The 20,241-nt window shown below is 40.9% G+C and overlaps 1 protein-coding gene across 1 annotated transcript in view; it reads left to right on the forward strand.

The window, feature by feature from the left end:
* The window catches only part of LOC116379189 (collagen alpha-1(XIX) chain), a 93,992-nt gene that overhangs the window by 21,731 nt on the left and 52,020 nt on the right, over nt 1–20,241 (forward strand). Inside the window, exons 11-16 of the mRNA XM_031841133.1 lie at nt 390–434; nt 9,246–9,299; nt 11,062–11,097; nt 12,812–12,841; nt 12,948–12,974; nt 13,528–13,581. Of these exons, the coding sequence (XP_031696993.1) occupies nt 390–434; nt 9,246–9,299; nt 11,062–11,097; nt 12,812–12,841; nt 12,948–12,974; nt 13,528–13,581 (246 nt within the window). The remainder of the gene's footprint in view (nt 1–389; nt 435–9,245; nt 9,300–11,061; nt 11,098–12,811; nt 12,842–12,947; nt 12,975–13,527; nt 13,582–20,241) is intronic.

A 20,241-nucleotide genomic window follows, 5' to 3' on the forward strand; every position in this document is an offset into this window, starting at 1 on the left:
GTGTGTGTGTGTGTGTGTGTGTGTGTGTGTGTGTGTGTGTGTGTGTGCACTTCTCTTCCTGTGACTACCCTGTCTTGTCGTAATATTGTTTATGATGTGTTGTTCTATTAATTATTTTATAAATGCTGGTTACGTTGAAAATCCAATGAATAAAGTTAAAGAAAACAAAAACAAGCTTTTTGGAGTGACCGTGTCCCTCATTAATCTTGCTTGAGAGGTTTTACAGAGGTTCTGGTTCACTCCAATAAGAAATGTGGTATTAAAGTGGTATTAACTGTACCAAACTATTAAGACCTTCTGGGTGTAAAAGTGTGGGGAAAAAAAGATTAAAGTATAAACTTTCCAAGGGTCCTTTCCTTGCCTTTTAACTTTCAATCTTGTCATTGCAGGGGGAACTTGGATCAGATGGGAAAAAGGGAATCGATGGGGAGAAGGTAAGTACTTCTATCTCCAGCAGACATATATTCCATACATAGCACATCAGCCAGATCTAGTTTCGTCAGGGAATCAATTCTTATAGGTTTTTCATTTTCTGTGCGATGCCCCGGGGGTCGGAGTAAAGCGCAGCTTTCTGTGTGGCTGTTTTCAGGTGCTTGTCATATCTGAAGTGGATCTAAGTGTGTTTGAGCCTGCAGTGTCCTTCTGTAGTGAAATTAATTGATATGTATGCTACCATAGACTTTGCATATTAATGGAATAACCTAATTTTTCAAATTACCATAGTCCCTTCTATGTCATTTCAGGTTAAACTTTATTGCTTGCTCCTAAATCTGGCTGCTGTGATGAAACTAATGTATGTACAGTAATGTGAACCACGACAAGAAGTGCCAGTAAACAATTCAATTTCTTCTTCCACTTAATGCAAATGCACTAGAAGTGATTTACTATTCTTCTTCGGTCTTAGTGAAGTTCTTTTCGCCAAAAGCAAATGAGTGCAGTCCTTCTAAAGTATTAGTTAAATTAAAGTATGTTTTATGTTGCACAGCATTTGTTTGCCCAACATGTCACCCTCTCAGTAGATGGTAGCTGTGCAGATGGTCAGTTTAAAGTGGCTCAATAAAGAGACTTTCTTTTCATCACCATCACCCCCTTGAGTAGAATAACAGCTGCCCCAGAAATCAGCCTCCCTGCAGGCTGCGGATGTGCCCTAACAGTTACTCTGAGAGAAGGCAGAAAAGAAAGCCAGGCATAAACATAAGTATGTACAGCTGAAGGAGTATTGACCTACAGTGTACTAGAAGTATACGTACTTGGTATTCAAAAAATAGGAAGAATGCACTAAAAGTAAATTTACAGGAGTGCGTAGGTTCCCAGAAGAATCAGTTCATAAATTTACATAGTAAAATAGAACATAACCTGCTGCTGTACAGTGACTTGTGAAATTCTCTATGAATTTGTTTTTAGGATTGCAAGAAAACACACACTGCTGCTCACATCAGCAGAATTAGAAATAGTGATTCTATTTTGCATTTTGCAACAGAAACAAATCGTTATGTTGCGTTAAAGGTTAAGCTACTGGTGACGTGAAAGGGAAGGCAGCTTACCGTTACTGTGCTCCTCATTAAAGAGAAGGAGGATGTTGGTCAACTTGGAAGGATCAGATCAGACAGGATAGATTCTGTACTTCTTGCTTTCCACCAGTATATCCCTTAAGTGCAATAATTGAAGTGAAATTCAGATTAAAGGAAGAAGAAAATAATTGATTCCAAACTCAAGCATTAGTATGTCCTCCCACCACCAACATGGCTCTCTTTGTTCCAAGGTAAGTAGCAATTTGCTGCTTAAAAAGCCAGTTGACGTCATGTGTGTATTTGCATATGAATGACACAATCAGGTTTATTTACATAGCAATTTGAAGTAGAGCAAGACCACCTACCTGGAAATTTAACTCCATCTACATTAGAAATGGACTGATTTGTAGTTATAATATTAAATGGGAACTGTAACGTGAGTGTACATGCTTCCTCTGGTTTAATTTCACTGATTGCTACTGGTTCTACAGCAATCAGGAGGAAACAGCGACAGAGCTTGTGAGCAGCCTTTGTTTGTTCGCTCACTGATTCACCCTGGGCTCCAGTCGACTGGACAACAGCGGTACATAGACTGTAAAAACAGCTGGAAGCGTGTGCACTGTGAAGAGACTGTGTTGATGACCCTTGTCCAAGAAAAGCAGCTGCTCAAAACTTAGTCGAGGTGTCAACAGTTGATGTTATTTGCTAAATTGCATTTCAGTATATCGAGTGTGTATGGGGAGGCAGGGGTCTTGACCAAGGGTGTGCTGACAGGCCGGTCTGCTCCCTTCTGCTCTCTTTGTGTGTGGGGGCATCATCGTTAGTGGTGCTCAGTTGGAAACTTTGTCACCAGAAATGAGATTCTTGTTATTATGTCCGTATTCAGTCAGTGATTAGAAATACAGAAAGGGACAGTTCCAGTTTTCAGAGGTGACTTTTTTTTTTGCATCCCAAATGGGCGGTTGGGCTTTCTTTGGTCATGCTCACATGGCACAACATGCATATCCTATAGGGATTTATTATACTGTGCCTCATCCTTGACCGATTTGAAACAAAGTTGGGACTACATTTTGGTAGCATTTCCTCCAGCAGGCTTGTTTGTCCAGCATTAAGCACCCATAATGGATAATAATGGATAGCTCTGGGTATGGTTAGCCTAGCGCAAAGACAGCCAGTCTAGCTAAATCAAAAGTGAACAAAAAGTGCTTGAAAAAGGCTGTATCTTGTCAGATAGCAGGCCAGTTGCCAACACATTTAGGAGTCACAAGGGATTTGTCTTTGAGCTTAGTTAGGCTAAACATGGCTTGGACCTGCTTTTATCTGGAAGCACAGAGATGACATTGACAAGGTGGTTTTTATAGGGATAGTTTGGGTGTTTTGAAGTGGGGTTGTATGAGGTAATCATCAGTGTATTACCTTCTATAGATGGCGGTTGGCACGCCACCAGTGAGGAGAAAAGTGCAGGAGCAAAGCAATATACTGCTGTGGACAGGGCCAGCTGCAAAACACATTTTAAACACCTAAAGAAAAAAGCCCGCCTAAAAAAACTCAATATCTGTTTAAGTCTTTGCTGCATGTTGAATATTTTCACCCTATTATCTTGCCGTCAGACAGCCCTTTTTGACGGGGAACTGAACTGTAAGAAAAGCTTTTCTATTCTCTCTTTAAAGCCACAAGACTTTGTTGACAAAAACAGTAAGTTTCACATTTGCATGTCAAAAAATATAAGTTTATATTTCCATTACCTGCATTAACAGATTTGTTTTTGGACACTTGGTGGGAGCGGAAACAAGCTGTAAATATATCAAAAATGGCATACAGCAGTATCGCCTTTTAAGTTTATATGCCAAACTTGATGGTAAACGGTTGCTTGCTTACACATACGGCAGTTACAGACTATCAACCTCATGAATTCAAGTCCATTCGCCACTCTCCCTCTGTATGTGTTGTAATCCGACCTTCGTCGTTCTTTGTTGACAAAACCAGGCCGGCCGTGCGTGCTTTTAGTGCGTGGTCCTGCATGTTAGCGTGCCTTAATGGCTAGCTCACCGCAGCTCTGCACTACGCTCATAAGGCGTTACAGCTGATAAGTCTGTCCCAACCAATGGGGTCAATGCGGAAACGTAGCACCCTCCTTCTGGTTCCCCGTCAGTTAACTCTTTTGTCGATGTTGGCACTGATAGCACCGTTAGCACCGTTATCTGCAAGTAGCTCAGCCGTTGCCATGTTGAGAGCCGTTGAGAGGCAATAGAAATGCACTCAATCTCGTATGCGACACCTTTTAAGCAGTCAGCAGGGCAGGTACAGAAGCATGCAGTAGGTATTTAGTGCATTTTTTGCTGGAAATGACGGATGCTAAGAACGGGGAGAGTGAACCAGAACAGTAACGTTGTGGACAATAAAACCAACCAGAGCTAATAGACTCTAAAGTCCTCTGTAGAGCTGAGGGGAACAACAAAGTAGGCTAATATTCTCTGTTGGTTTGTCACCCAGAACGACTCCTTTCACATTCAATTAGTGACTCCGTTGTTAATATAGAAATATTGATTCTAGCCGCTTTCAAGTGAGGAGATTAACCAGAATTTGTCATTTCCACCTTTAGTGTTTTTTTCTAAGCAAATAATTCCAGCATACATTTTTGCCATTTATCCCAATTGATGCATTTTTCTTGTATGCATCCTCCTAGAATTTCAGTGGAAACCAAGAAAATCCACGATTTAACACATTCTCCCCAACCGTGAAATTGTAGCATTATTAGCAGTATTAGTCTTTTTCACAGCTGTTCTGTTTTTCTGTGATTTATTTGATTTTTTTGACCTAACCCTTGTATTTGATTTAGATTAATTTGAAGGCAGGACACGTAATAAAATATATGAGGTAAACTAGCCCAATGTTTTATCAGTGAGCATGGAGCAGGACAGGATTAATGGGTTAAAACCAGTACGCCCAGTGACTCTGTAAGTGAGTGAATGAGGTTGAGCCTCAGCGACTAAATAAGGCTGCCCCTTCTTAACCAGTTAATCACTTACAGTAATCAGTTCTAAGAGACTTGAGAAAGCCCAAAAGACATTATTTGCAAAATCTGCAGATGTTCCGGTCTGTAATGTAGATATCGAACAGAGCTATTGACTGTAGCTTGCTTCCTTCAGGCCTGTAAAACTGTGAGAGCCTTATTTAATATTATGAAAGGTGGATCAGGTGGTCATATATCTAATTAACATATGATAAAATGATACTGCTACACATAATTGTATCTGTCATCAAGTAGTGGTTGACTGATTTGATTTAGTTTCAGTTACTTCAATATTGATAAAAAGCTCAGCCAGTGACTTGAATGCTGCTGTGTCTTTGAATGCTCCCGTTGTAACATATAATTCAACTTTAACTTCAGTAAATTGGGGTTGTAATGCTCCTTGCATTTGAAAAGGAAGCATGCAGGGAGCAAGAAGAAGACAGTAAGAACAGCAGAAAACACGTAGGTTACTATCTTGTAAACAAATTTAAAAAAAATGGATGTTGCACAAATAAACCTTCTTGATGATTTCAGTTAACCTATTTACTGTGAGACTCTAATACCCGATGTGTCCCTTTACTGCAATTTGCTCATATTCCATTTTTAAAGCTAGTATGTTATTTCAGGCGCGAGTAGACACCTGAGAACCCAGAATTCTATGTATGAGCATGTGATCTAGTATCATTTTGCAGATACACGTCCTGTGGGGACAGAGGGAGCGCACACCATGTTGTCTTGTGGGTAATCCAAGTTACATTTGTGGATACATGTTCGGTCGCAAAGTGAAGTGTTGCAGAAAAGTCAAACATTGCTGGCAGAACATGATATCTAGAGGATCTCTGACAGTGAACTCTGATATCCTCACACAATGGCCCTTTTATTTAGGTTACCTTGGAAACTGTATACATTCATAGAGTGTAAAAAGACATGCTATTAAGCGACCTTCGTCACCACTCTATGGGATTAATCTTATATCACCACACTGTATGCGGTGGTGTATCGCTGAGCAAATGGAATGTCACAAAAGGCATTTCCTGCTGTAACCTCCCTGGCATTTGTAGGCCGGCACTCAAGATATCTATGTTACTTAGAGATCCTGTTCCAGCCAGCTTTAACGGCCTGTCATTCAGTATTACAACATTTCCCCACCAGAATGTTCGGAATACATACAGTAGTACATCTACAATTTTTGATTTAGCCTCTCCCTAATAGGCCAAACCCAGGTTGTGATTAAATTGTGTACAGTAACTGAAACCTGCAATTATTCTACCTCTGTCAGACGAGGGCAGTGACCTGCAGCGGCTCTGACTGGTAAATGGTAGAAGTAAACATAATTAGACTGCATTTGTACATCCCCGCTTCTCTCTTGCTTTAGTGCTCCTGTGCTGGGGAGTTGCCAGATTGTCTTGTGGCCTCACCGCTACAGGAGTGACGAGACACAGTGGTGTGTGTAATTAGCAGGCAAGTGTACACAGCTCCCCACAGTGTTCTGACCTCGTGCTGCAGAAACAGACAGCCACACAACCTGCACCGGCATATTCCCAGCCCCTTCATCCCTCCTTCAAAACAGTGTCGTTTAGATTTACATCTCAGTTATTGCTTTGCAAACAACCACATTCAGTCATTTAGATTTTAAAGAATCCTTTTTATACTTTAAGATGAACTCATCCCTTGGTAATATAATAAGAAGTATTGCCTTGTTTGTAAAGATCAAGTGATAAATGAGTTCCTAGATATTTCTTGCCACTACTGTGTGTGTTAATACATGGATGTTGGTCTCGAATAGTCTCGTATAGGTGCGTAGCAAATATTGTGATATATGACATAATTCAAATATAAGGTATGTTTTCCCTATCTATCTCAATCAATTAGACATCTAGTTTTGCTATTATTTAACTGATACCAAAACACATTTATTATTTCTAACACCTTATTTCACTTGAACAACATAAGAACGAGTCTTTTAAAATGATCTATATGTGGAGGCTTGGAGAAGGGAGAACGCGAGGATAAGAGAGTGTTCTGGCACAACTTTACACAGTGACATAAAGAAAATTGGTAGGTAACACTTGACTGCACAACTTTGAACAATATTTGCAACAGTGACAACAAGCAAGTCTTTTTTAAAAAGAGTCGATTTTGGCCCAGGGGAAACCTTGTCGTGTGTAAATTAGAAAAAACAAATGTTTGTTTATAATGTTGAATTTCTGCTCTCCTGAAGTTGTACAAATTGAAACCTTCTGTAATTAGGTTAATTAACATATAGTATACTTACATATATATTATTAAACAGCATTACATTCCCCACAGTGAATCATCACATAAAAGTGAAAGAAACAAAAAATATATTTTAAATATTCAAACACAAACTCTGGTGTATGACCATGGCTGTGGGAAAAGGAGACAATTAGAGCAAAAATATTTTGTGTGTCCCTGAGTAAGATTTAATGCTAAATTTGCAAGGCTGCCAAGAGCCTTCGCCAAAAAAAGTGAGGGCTCACTTTTAATTGCGCTGGTTGTCATTATGGATATTACTACAGACAAGTCCAGATGCTGTGCAGTTCCACAGGTTCTATCAATGACAATACTGCAATCTTTGAATTATCTGAAGAATCACACAGTTGAGCCAAGTTTTTTTATCAAAAACACTAATTTGTCGAAGTCAAAGCGTCTTTTGTCATAGTAAATTAACAACCGCAAGCACACATGGGAATTTGAGGATTACTCAGCATAAGTTGAGAGAGTGCATTGTTAGGATTTTGGCAAACTTAATAAATTCTCGAGCTTTTATGTAAAACTGCTTTGTTGACTCTTGTTATTAAAATATTTACCAGCAGGAAACTTTTATTTTCTGGCACACATATTGGCCACGGCAGTTGCAAAGTTTAGCTAAATTGTAAAACACGGGAAGCGACTGTCATTCAATATGTGGTGAGAGAGGGACTTTTCTTTTGACTGACCTGTATTTGGTTTCCGATAAGGACATGTGCCCTGAGAAACATAACTCACCACCCTGCATGAGTTCTTCCCATGCATTAGTTTGAATCATGGTAGTTCCATGTCAACAGGGAAAGCATAACCTTAAATATTTATGATTTATAACAGAACCCAATAGTATTGTTAAACTGGATGTATAGTAGCTCCAGCGATTCATTTAAAGCAGGTGTAGTTTTAGATTTTTTTTTTCCAGTGGTCAGCTTTTTGCAGGATACTTATGTTGAGGTCATGTATATACTGTATAGTAAAATAATAATTCCCTCTATCTCCGAACGGAGTTTAAGCACCACTTCAGATGAATTGCAAGCATAATTTAATAGATGATGCTGAAATATTTACGTCTACATTACTGTAGTGAATAATGTGTAGTAGTGTTGTTTTGTAAGTGTGTTTAAAGCTTCGATTGGGAACAAACGTCACAATAACAAGAGGAAACCACATAATGACTGTAAAAGGATCACAATAACAACAAGACATGTTTATTAGGACACTTTTCACCAACAACAACGAGACAAGCTCTCCTGATTACAAAAATGGTGGCAAATTTCTCACAAGATTAATCAAAACCTCTTCTGTAATTGACAGAACCTGAAGTTGTTTACGAGCTTGTTATCAGGTGAGCTTTGTAGTCTCCTTCGTTTCTGCCTCAGCTCTGGTAATAACTCAGAGGGGAATTTGCGTCTGGATATCCTCGTGTCAGATTGCCCCAGTAAAGCGGTTAGGCTGTCGATTTGAATAAAGAATTGGGCTCTCATGTACAGCTATGGGACAGCTGCCCTGTTATTGAGAGTGTGCGTGGGCAGAGGGTCCACACAAAGTCATAAAATCATGTCACAATCATGTCATCATAAGCCCAATTTATAGGCAAGCTGCATTATGTGTTGTTACCATCAGGGCAATTATTTTTATACCAGTATTACCACTGCTTCTGTTTATCTGAATGGTAGTGTTTTCATATGAGGCTGGCAGGGAATAGGCAAAGAATGAGTCACGTCTCTAGTGGAGCCATCAGACTTAATGTGATCAAAGGCAGGTAATCATCTTCTGCAGATATATAATTCGCTATTAATAGCCTTTGTAACTCTAAATTTAACCATGACAAATGATTGTATTTCTGAATCATTTTACAGACCGCTCACGCACCCCCATCTTTCCTTACCCATTTCAAAGAGCCGCTGCTACTGGCCCAAATGTGTCACACCTAACAAGGCTCGCTGCAAATGTAGCATGTCAATATGTGTCAAGCCTCATTCATCAGCTATCGCTCTTTATCTCAGCTGTCACTCTTGTTTCACATTTCACCACCGAGAGGCTTGACTTTGCCCGGAGCTTGTGTAGTTCAATTCCACCCCCAGGTCCTCTGCTTCAAGGTGTAAAAGCAATGGCAATCACAGTCCTTGCTAAACCCAAGTGTGACAAGGGAAAACAGAGAAGGGGTTTGGGGCACAGAAACTGTGTAACCAGCTGATTTTGAATCTCTCAGCTGATTTTTTTATTTTTTTGGTACACGCAGCGTCCAATGATTGACATTATCTGCTCTTCTCTCATTAACTGGTTGTGACAGGCATGGGAATCTCACACCTGCATGACATACTTGTCTACTGAGTGTCAACATACTGACATACAGTAACACATGTTGGGTCCTTTTTTTTAACCAGTTTTTAATCCGTAACTCTCACTAAAAAGAAACATACTTCAATATGTTGTATATGTTTTGTTCCCAGGGTCTAAAAGGTGACCCAGGGCCAGTTGGTCCAGTTGGTCCTGAAGGCAACAAAGTGAGTGAGTCTGCCCATACAGACTGGCCCGGACAAAATGACACCATAATTGTTTTTCGTTATTCTTTTTCAGATGAAAATAGATACTTCAGGGAATCAACTTGACTTTCATGAGCTGTAGTGTCAATAACAAGTTTGCTCATCTGTTTGAAGTGCTGCTATGATTGTTACTCCAAACATGGCCAGCCAAAGAATATTGTTATTGCTATCATAACTTAGCAAGAACTCATTGATGGTCCTATAGAGTAGCTTATAGCCCCGGCTGAGAGAAAATGTCCCGCTCACTATATTTGCAGAGTATTTGTATATTCATAGGGAGAGCCGTTTGTAATAGACATAGCCAACAAAATCCCTTTATCTTGCTCTCTCCAAACTGTCTTTTATTATAAAGCCTTCAGCAAAGATGTGGATTGCATATTATTGCCTTCTTGTTTATGGACCCCTCACAGGGACTCTTGATTTAGAATGTGTTTGACATTTGGTCCCAAATATTAGAAATCCAAGAGTTACGTAGGTATGTCATGTACAGTAGGCTATGACTGGTGTGATAATCCTGTGATTTAAGACAAGCTGGACGTGCAGTAGAGGAGTTTGATGCAAAACTTTATCTGCAGGTTTTTTATAGTCTGTTCACTGACATCACTGACATGAATTAGATAAACTCTTGTTGCAATGCTGAAAATATTGGTCTGTTTTAAACTTTACTTTTCATTTCATCCCATTGTGGGATTATTTTCCATGTATGAGAAGAAATGTTCTTCCTGTAATTAGTTGCCATATCTCCAGCACTTTCATTTTTTCCTCCCTTATTGGGGCTTTTTTTGTTGTTGTCTTTTGGAAGAACTCATCATATAATTGTAGGTGCAATGCTCTGTCTGCCCGCCTTGAAGTTATAATGAGGTCTGTGTGTTTCTGTGAAGACAACGGAGAATCACAGCGTATTTTATCCTATTTCCGGATGGGATGGTGGGGATGGGGGTGGAGAGAACGTTTGTTTGTATTGAAACTGACAGAGGGAGGCAGATTTGGAATATAAAGTAATGAGTCCCTTGCATATCCCATAGCAGGTATATTTTAGCTGTGACATTCATTTAGACAACAAAATGGATATGATCTACAAACAGCTTTTTTTCCCCCTTCATCCACATCTGATGAACAGGTATTGCCAGATTTAAAGTTCGCTGATCCTCAACTCAGAGCTTAATAACGTACTGTTGGGATTGCGGTGTGAAGGGGAGAGACTACAACAATATTGGACAATGATACATGAGTTTTATCTGAAAAGACAAAAAACAAGTGAAGCAGTAAAAAGCATGTGAGATCATTGCTTACATTGGGTAATGCGTAAAAGAAAAATGTTCTTGACTGCCTGTATGTCACAGTCACCAAACAATGTTATCATACCTGGCCATTGTCAATACTGTACTGCAAAGCTTTTACATGATATAGTACGGCTGTGTTTATTTTAAGGCCTGTCGCATTTAATGGCACCAGCCCATGAGCCAATCTGACAGCTTGAAAGTCATCGGACTTCATTTCAAGACGTACTGTAAATACCATAGTGCATATTGAGATATTACTGCTACGCATAGTAACGACCTGACCTTCAGTTTTTATCACAAACATTATGACTGGCCTTTAGGCTAAATGTTTAAAAGTCAAAAATATATAGCTGTAGCCATTTCTAATGCAAACAGAATGTTAAAGATGCAGTTGACTGAAGATTTAACTCTTTTTTACTAATTGTTATCTTCCTTCACAGGGTGATGAAGGTCTGCCTGGAGATCCGGGGCTGCCAGTAAGTTCACACTGTTACATTTACATCTCATTATGCTGTAAGGACATTCAAAGGAAGTATAAATATTGAAATGGACTCATGGGGGTGTGAACTGAAATAGCTGGACTGAGCTTTGTAAATATCGCAGCCTTTTGGCTGACCGGTTGCTACACACGGTGTTAAAATGTCTGGCCCACAGAGATGGAAAGTGAGGCACTCAGGTGAGCAGTGTCTGTGTCACGTTACCATTACCTGGGAATGGGTCAAACAAGGAGCAGATAGACAGGGCTCAGTGGGCCTCCTCACTTTGGCCAAAAAGGATAAGGATGAGCAGCCAGGCAGAGAAGAATAGAGCTCCTAGCCTCAGGGTGGGGGTGAAGGTTTGACAGGTAGTCGCTGGCTGTATCCCACATGGGTGAGACATGCACTTTTTGGGTTGGTGACTGTCCCTGCTGACTTCTTCTTTGCAGACACCAGGGAAGAACGACACCGCACTTTATGTATTTCGATCTCATAATTGGACTGGCTGTACTAGCGCTTCCTCTGTGGTCTTGTAAAACCGAGAGGACAGAGAACATAACCCAGAAATGTGCTCATTCCAGTGCCCACACAAATTGAGGGTACATGTGTCAGCGGACAGCAGATATATGTACTAGCAGATGCTTGCATAGTCACCTATCATCACATATAGTGAATGTGTGGGCACAGATGCAAACACACACGCATGCTCTCGACGCATTGTAGCCATGGAGTTGACGGCTGCTGGAGATTAAAGGTGTACTGCGGGTGGTTAGCTAATTATGTACACATCATGAGGGGATCTGCCTGCCAGTTTTAATCACCACTGGAGTGATATAAAAACGGTGTCCTACTGCTTCTGGCTTGCCCCTTTTATGTCACCACAGTGCCTACGATACCCACGGAACACTGCTGCCATCCATTAGCTTTTCTCCAAAGCTAATTTTAAGGACAAGCAAAACAACAATCTTTCCCTGTAAAGCGAACATGTTTTTTTTGCCAAACTTCCTCACATAATGCCAGTAAATTGGGTGGTGAGTTTGAGCAGAAAATGCTGTGAGGAAGTTATTAAAGTAGTGGGTGAATTTGCGTCGTGCATTGTATTGCTTGTTACCACCCAAGGTCAAAAATCTGTTCTCACAAGCCAACAAAAGTTGTACCACTGTACATGAATAATTGATTTATAATCAAAAGCACTGCATGGACTGAGGCATGTTTTATTTAGGGTGTCACAGGTCAAAGCTGTCACTCTTTTCTTATAGATACAGCTGCAAATATCTCCGTTATTATTGTTATTTCTTTGCATGAGGCCTCTGACTAACGTGAAAGACATATGTTATTGAATGTCCATTTCTGCAGCTGTTTCCAAGAAAAGTCGACAGAGTTTGACTTTTGGATGCCAATTGAAAGAGGACACCAATTATTCGGCCTGTAGTTGAAAGTCGAGATGCTGTATGTGGCCTTGTGTCCATTCTGTGGCCTGGTGGATAGACGACTCTGTCTGCCCTTTAATGACAGTGGCCAGCAGGGTGTCTGGGGAGTTGTAATAGCCATGCCCTGACTTCTCTTCGGGTCATCGCAGCCAAAGATAATTACCTCCTGACCAACTGTGTTGCTTACCTATAACTGGAAAACATGTGTCGTTAAACAATATATGAATGACGGGAGTCTTGCTTTCAGGCTGACTGACTGTTTTTGATTGTTGATTGATTCCTAGGCTGACAAAGAATGTCTCAAAGGAGATCAGGTACCCAAGTTAATGTTGTTTTCATCAAAAATATGGAAACATTCTGTAATTTTGAGTTCATGCTTTTGTTTTCTTGTTAACATAACTTGTTATTTGTCACATTCAGGGCCCTCCAGGTGACAAAGGAGAGGAGGTAATACATGAATTGCTTCATTTAATTAAAGTATCTCATTGTCCTCTGTTTTTCTCGTTGGACAGAGTGCATATATAATGTTCCCAAGCAATCAAGTACAACTATTAGGTTCAACAAGCAATTATTGAAGCACAATAAGTATATCTTCGCACAAGAACTCCCAAACAAAATCACCACTCAGTATGTACCTTGATTAACTTACTAATTGTTCCTTATCAAGATACTGTGTAGAATAATGAGATGCTTTGATCAACTGAGGCTGAACATTGCCTATTAAAGGGATCCTGGAGAAGTCCCCTAGAAACTGTGAATGAGCGAGAATGGGAAACTGCAGCTGTACATATTCCCTTCTATCTATTCATGCAATTTTAACTAAGCTAATGCTGCCTCTCCTGTCACTGCAAATAAGCCCACTGTTTATCCACTCTGTTGAGAACATGTGACACAAACATCTGTCTGCATCTGCTTTTACAAGAAGCAAGCCATAATATCTTCCTGCAATACTGCATGAATGTAGCACCCAATTCACTGTGATGTCTGTCCTATTCCCCAGGGATTTGCTGGGGTGCCGGGTCAGCCAGGGGAACCAGGCAAAGAGGGCAAAAGGGTGAGTAAACACAAACAGTCCACCAGTTGTGTTTCCTGGCTAGTGGTTGTACTGACTGAGAGGACCTGGCCTGGGAAAAGGCCAAACAGCAGCTGAGAGGCTGTTGTTGTTTTAGGGGAGGCTAAGATGATCTGTAGCAGAGAGAGAAGAGAGGGGTGGGCTTGTTATTAATTAATGGGCTTCATGGCCAAGGGGTCACACACGCTCACAGTTTGTCCGGCAGCACGCATTATTAAGTTTCCAAAAGGTCAGCTTAATTTGGGAGAGAGACTATGTCCATGACTAAATCAACTGAAACATTACACCAGATGTATTTATTTGTCACCTCTGACTGGAGTAACTGTGGTTAGGAATACAAGTGTCAGGATTTGTGTTGTAAATCAAAAGTACCGGTATACATTTACTACAATAGGAGGGCTGCTTTTCAGAGCTTTGTACCATAAAACCATCAGTCTGCGTGGGAGCATTTGCAAAAGTCCGGTACATTTGAAAAGTACTTTTATATCACGTATAGTGTTCAGACATTCTTTTTGGGTGATTATAACGCTATGGTGGGCTGAAGACCAACAGCAAGAATGTTATTGTTCCCAGACATCACAGCTGAAAGGCAGTGTTCAAGAACAGGTGGAGAGAGTGTCCTTTTGTGTCCAATCGACTTGGTGTGACTACCTTCACCTGTGTCACCGTGATTAAAAATAGGATCTTCCGACTCAGTATTCCGGCTTATATTACAGAAAACGGTCATTAAACAGGAAGAAAACATTTGGCTTCGCTGGAGCAAAATATAACATACCGTATACTGTATAGCAGGTCGAGCCATAGAGCAACCGTGTGTAGGTCTGGCAAACGTTCTTTTCAGATTAAGAAAGAGCCGAGACGATGCACAATACTTGGAGCATCTGGACACAAGTATCTCAAGAATTCCCCCCCTCTGTGTGTGAATACACTCAAACTCAAAACTTGGTCCCATAACAGTAACAATTTATGACCTGTCATCAGTTGTATTATTTCTCAATGGATCATTTCCCACAATGCATGAAGTAACAGGATCTAAAAGTGAGCTCAGAGTTTGTTTTGTTGGGGTTTTTTTTGCCGATGTTGTCCCTGCACTTCATTAGCTAGGTGTTAAGTAGGAAACAAAGCGTCAAAGGGGGCAGGATAATGGGATAATGGTGTCCGCTTTTATTCTGGAACAGTTTCATGAAGAATCTTTCAATCATAATTGGTTTTGAGGAATAGAAAGTCACTCTGCGTTTGATGTTGTGGCTTCTTGGTTTCCTATGTACTCGTAATATTCCTGCACTAGTAGTAGTACTACTAGTGTAGGTGAAACAGCCACAGGGCTTTAAGCTGGCCATTTCAGACTTGCTGCTGTTGTTGTAGTAGCTGTTGCTGAAGACACAGTTCTGATCTATTAATACCCTGTCTTTGATGACTGGCTGACTTCATGGTGACTGTTAATGTGCTAAGGTTTCTGCTTATTCTTAGCTCTACAAGTCACATGTGGCCTCGAAGTTGTTGACCAATCTGTGTTTCTGCAGTTTGACAGCCTATTTTAGGGAGGTGGACATGTATCATTATCAGGGGCTAGCTAGTGGCCAGCTGATCCAGCGAGAGACTCTCACCCAATTAGCAACTCTTGTCCACGCTGTCGACTTATTGGTTCTACAAAGAGCCGTAGCTGATGTACAAGTGATGCAGAATATCTTGACATCGAGTGACCACTCCGAAACCTTCATAGAATAGCTGGCAGTAGAAAGCTTTCATAAGGCCTTAGATTCAAGCCAGAACATCTCTCACACTGTCCACTTGAATTAATTGTTGAGGAAAATACAAGCACTCGAAGCAATTTAGATTTACTCCAAGGAGACATGGAGGGCATAGCATGGAGAAGAGGAATGATGCCATTTTCACTGATCCTTCTCTGAAGCTCAAAGCAACATATGCAAGAGTGGCTATCAAGGGCAGTCACCCAGCCCCCTCCGGGACCCCGTGTAGAACATTCACAGAATCCTGATTTTATATTATTACCCTGATGGATGGCTAATTCAGTTTCTCAGGGTGGAGGTAAGGGCCAGTCCAACCATATCTATGAATTTATGGGAATGTATTTTCCCCACATTACACATTGCCATCAATAGTAATGTGAATGGCTTGGTTTTATCTATTATGGATGGCATTGACACAGAATGGCAGGCAAAGAGTATGACTTTGGGATTCAGTGGCACATTACAACAGATCAAAACAGAAGATGGGGAGCACTAGTAAAAAAGGGATATGTCCCCCTCACCAACTGCATTGTGGTAAAATATTAATCAGGTGCTCTGATGGTGTGCTAAGCTCTGTGTTGTCATTGTTGGCTGACCCTCTCCTGCACAGGTTGAGGAGAAGAGATATGCGCATGCTGAAGGGAGCAACCTTGGAATTTTAGAGTTTTGAGTGTAGTCATTTGTATTTGTACTTCGTATTCTCGTACAGCATGCAGTGCAGAGAAGCGTCTGCCTGACACCCATCAATATATACATTTGAGGGACTGTATAATAAAGTGTTGTGCTCATACAAAAGTGATGTGGGATTTGGTGGAAGAAAGCATTGCAAAAGTACCAAATGACATATTTTTGCATGCTTAAAATAGGACTGAAAACCTACGCTTGCCTGGTCAATGCGCACTGCTTCCTTAAAGCCAAAATACACTGGAATGCCACAGCAAGCTTGGTTTATTCATGCCGTGCCAAGTCTTCCCAGCATACTTTGCTTCGGTAGTTGGCACAGGGATGTGAGTGGGTTCAGTACAGACATGGGTTCACCCCTGGGCAAGGCAGTAGGTTCCTGTGGATTAATAAATAATCACCTTAAGGAATCCCCCAATACAAGGTGGGTCTTGGAGTTTTAATCCAAGCCTAACACCACATCAAGCCTTATTAGCGGTATAAATGTACCTGTATAGCCTTATAAATAGATTCTCTCTATACATACTGTGATATTATTTTGGTTGAAAAAACGATTTACTTTCTTCTTTGATTCCTTTCGGTGCATTTTGCTGAATCTAAATAATGTGTATGCAACACATTTTAAATCACCTTTAATCAGCTGAGGGCCTCTACTGTGCCAAGTACTGTTTGTTCTGACATGCTGTAGCTGTGCTAGTGCAGAGATGATGAAACTCCAGCAAGACCTAGAGGAAGCACAACTGCTCTGTCTACGGATGTGTTCTTTTCAAATGAATAATGCAGTGTAGATCCTCTGACTGATTTATTCTTTTATTTATTTAAATTTAGATGGTTGGTTATTTATTTAGTTGTTTTGCTTAGAGAGTGAACTAGTTGGCACAGTTTGCAAATGATATGGATTGATAACTGGTGATTTGTAGCTCAGTAAGAAACATGCAGGTATCTTTTATCATGCATGAGGTGAAGAGATTTCTGTAATCTTTGATGCTACAAAGACTTAACCATCAGGTAAGAGGTGACATTTTCAACTGCCTGCCTTCCGAATTGTCTCTAGTGTCTCTCCCCTGTTAAATGGCTCCTGTTTCTCATTGAAATATTCGTCCGCGTGCCTCAGCTGTGGATGTGGGTGGATGACACAGTGCCACATGAGATGCCTGCCTCATATGTCAAGGAGATAAGAGAGGACAAAAGTCACAATAAAGGTGAAAAGGCTCGGAGACCATTACTTGCTAGGCCACACAAGATGACCTAGTGGAGGGAAAAGCATTTATAGAGAGACTTTCAATCTGGAAAGAATCATTTTCTCACTAAATCATATGACGTGCCACTCGCAGAAGGTTTAGCTTTAATGCATTTATATCCTGTGACTGTAGACATGCAGCAGTATGGAGCCTTGAACCAGTGTGCTTTTTATTTCCCCAGCACATTTAGTGATGTCATAAGGCATGTAAACCTTAGCCTATGCCGGAAGTCGAATGAAACTAGCGAAGAACTTTGGTGCAAACTTGATGTTCACTTGTTGAAGACAGTAAATCGACTCTCCTCCAGTTATATGGCAGAGATGGCTATTTGTAAAATTCTTTATCTTAAAACTTCAACTGCTGTCACATCGCATTCGTCAGCTGTCATCACTTCACATCATGTGATAGCACGGTCCCAGATCAATGCACGCCAGTAATTGTAGTGCAGGCACACTTTCGGTTCTTCACTCGTGTCAAAATATGTAACAAACCTCAGCGACAGCTGCCTGGGCACTTTAAAGTGGTATGGATATAACCTGTCAAAGCGGGAGAAAAGATTGTTTGTCTTGTCTTTGCTTGCAACTGGAATGGTCCAGATTTCCAAAGAAGAGTGAGGTAATTGTGTCGTTTGGAAGTGATAGTGGTGTTTACATTTTCCATTCAAGCCCTGTGCTGAATGACTGAGACAGCTGTCTATAGCTCCTGACCAAAGGCAAAGGCATGTTTTTCTCCATATATTTTGTTCCTTCGTCCTTGTGCCAGCATATGTCTCAAAAGGTCATCCGTACATTGGATGCTTAAAGGGCCAGTGTGTAGCATTTCGGGGGATCTATTAGCAGATATGTAATATAATATTAATAATGACGTTTTCATTAGTGTATTTGCACCTGTTGTGTTTTCGTTAGATAAGAATGAGTCCTTCATATCTACAAAGTGAGCTGGTCCTCTTCATGGAGTCCGCTGTGTTTTTGGTGGCGGAACTTTCCAGTTGATGAACTCGCTGGACCAATTGTCCTTCCTGTAATCCAGCTCTGGGTTTTTGCCTTATGGGTCCACCACCTCGGCCTCCTCTACCAAGAAAGGCTGTGAGCAATACTCGCTGAACAGCGTCACTATCATGTGCAACGCGGTTTTTGCCTTGGTCAGGTCTTCAGCTGTGCACTCTTCTTCTTCTTTGGCTTTAGGGGGATTTTTGAATGGCCACCATTGGTGAAAGGAGGAATGGACATTGGTATTCAATTGAATATAACCACACCACTCGATACCACTAAATCCATTTGACCACTATTCCCTTCAGACTAGTGGTCAAATGTTGTCTTTCACACCAGGGAACAACTATATAATATTTCACTTGTGCCATTTTCTCTACTACCAAACTGTCGATTTCTCTCTGCACAAAGTGCACGTGCGCAGGCGCAGTATCCTACTGGTATTCTCTAGATGGCGTAATGCAGGTCAAAACATTAGTGTCAGATTGGATAAAATAACATTCATCTACTTTAAAACTAAGTCTATGTATCCTCGCTACACAATAGCGTTTGTCATTTAACCTAATTTGGTTTGAAAAAGGATGCTGTTCTCTGAAAATCAAATGCATGCCATAACCCGAATGTAGCTGCCTCTCCTCTACAGGGTCCAGCTAATGTTGTTTTGAGATAATTGAGCCACCGCAGTATATATAATATTCATATTACATCTGATGCACTTGGCTCAGGTCTGTTTGGATCAGTCTGTGTTTGTCTGCAGGGACCAAGGCAGGCAGTGACAGTGATAGGGAAAGAGATATTGTTCGGCGTGTTGGGACTGGGACATTTGGCAGCGGTTTCCTGCTCCATAGGTGGAGGCAGACATGAACAGCGATGCAACTGTAACAGACTGTTGACCTCTACCAGAGCACCTGCAGGGTGAGATTATTAAGTAATGAGTCCCTGGTGAGAATACCAGCCTTTCCTGCCAGAAGTTCTCCATGGGAGGCTTTCGCTGATTCGGGAGATACAGTAAATGCATGAATTTACAGCAGCTATTTGACTGGAGCCAAGCTATTTGTTGTCCAGTTCAGTACACAGCTTTAATTATATGGTAAATTCATTTCTCCCAAGGGCTTTCAGTCAGATTTGATCTGATATGCCGCTGATCTGTTTAATATACTTTTGTATCCTAAATACATGCATTCATGTATTGTACATTGAAGATAAAGAAATTATAAATCATGGCTAAATGCAAATGTTCTCCTACATTTGCATTTTTCTGCAGGAATGTGTCACCTTGACACATTTGGCATATCTTGATTTATTTTGTCGTACATTTTCGAAAAATCAATTTAAGAAAAATTGAAATACAGTATATCCCATAAATACACCTTCACATTTATGTTAAATTCAGCGTGACTCAATTTAACATATACATATGCACACAAAGCACCCATAAAACCATATGTTTAACCATTGAGACACGGTTGGGGACCATATTGATGGTGTGTGTCTTAAAGCAGTGTTTAACTACAGTAGCGTGATGTAGGTATGTAGTTACAGTATTGGCCCGACCCGTTGAAGCTCAATGGCAGAGTAACACCGAGAGAAGAATTTACAGGTCAGCAGGGCTCACAGCTGAGATTTAATGGCAGGATTTACACCCTGTGCGATTTTACAAGCAGGGGAGGATTCGTTAACCCTTCGTCGAACAAAATGGAATAGGTTATTCTTCTCCCTCCCTGTCCAGATTCATGTGGAGGAAATCCAGAGAGCCACGCTTGTGACACCTGTATTGCACCAGGAGGTAGCACGTTTGCCCAGTGCACAAGGCAATTAATCTTGTCAATGTCAAGTGCATTGGGACAGAGGATGAAACAAAGATTTGACCTGATTGCCTATGAAAAGGTCTCCCATTTTGGCCCAGTTGGGAATATTGAGGGTGACAGGGGGAAGCGTTTGGCACATGCAAGGACAGATGCACAAAGCTTTGATTTATCT

Source organism: Anarrhichthys ocellatus, unplaced genomic scaffold (assembly GCF_004355925.1).
Source record: "Anarrhichthys ocellatus isolate YVR2014 unplaced genomic scaffold, GSC_Weel_1.0 scaffold3, whole genome shotgun sequence".
Lineage (NCBI taxonomy): Eukaryota > Metazoa > Chordata > Actinopteri > Perciformes > Anarhichadidae > Anarrhichthys > Anarrhichthys ocellatus.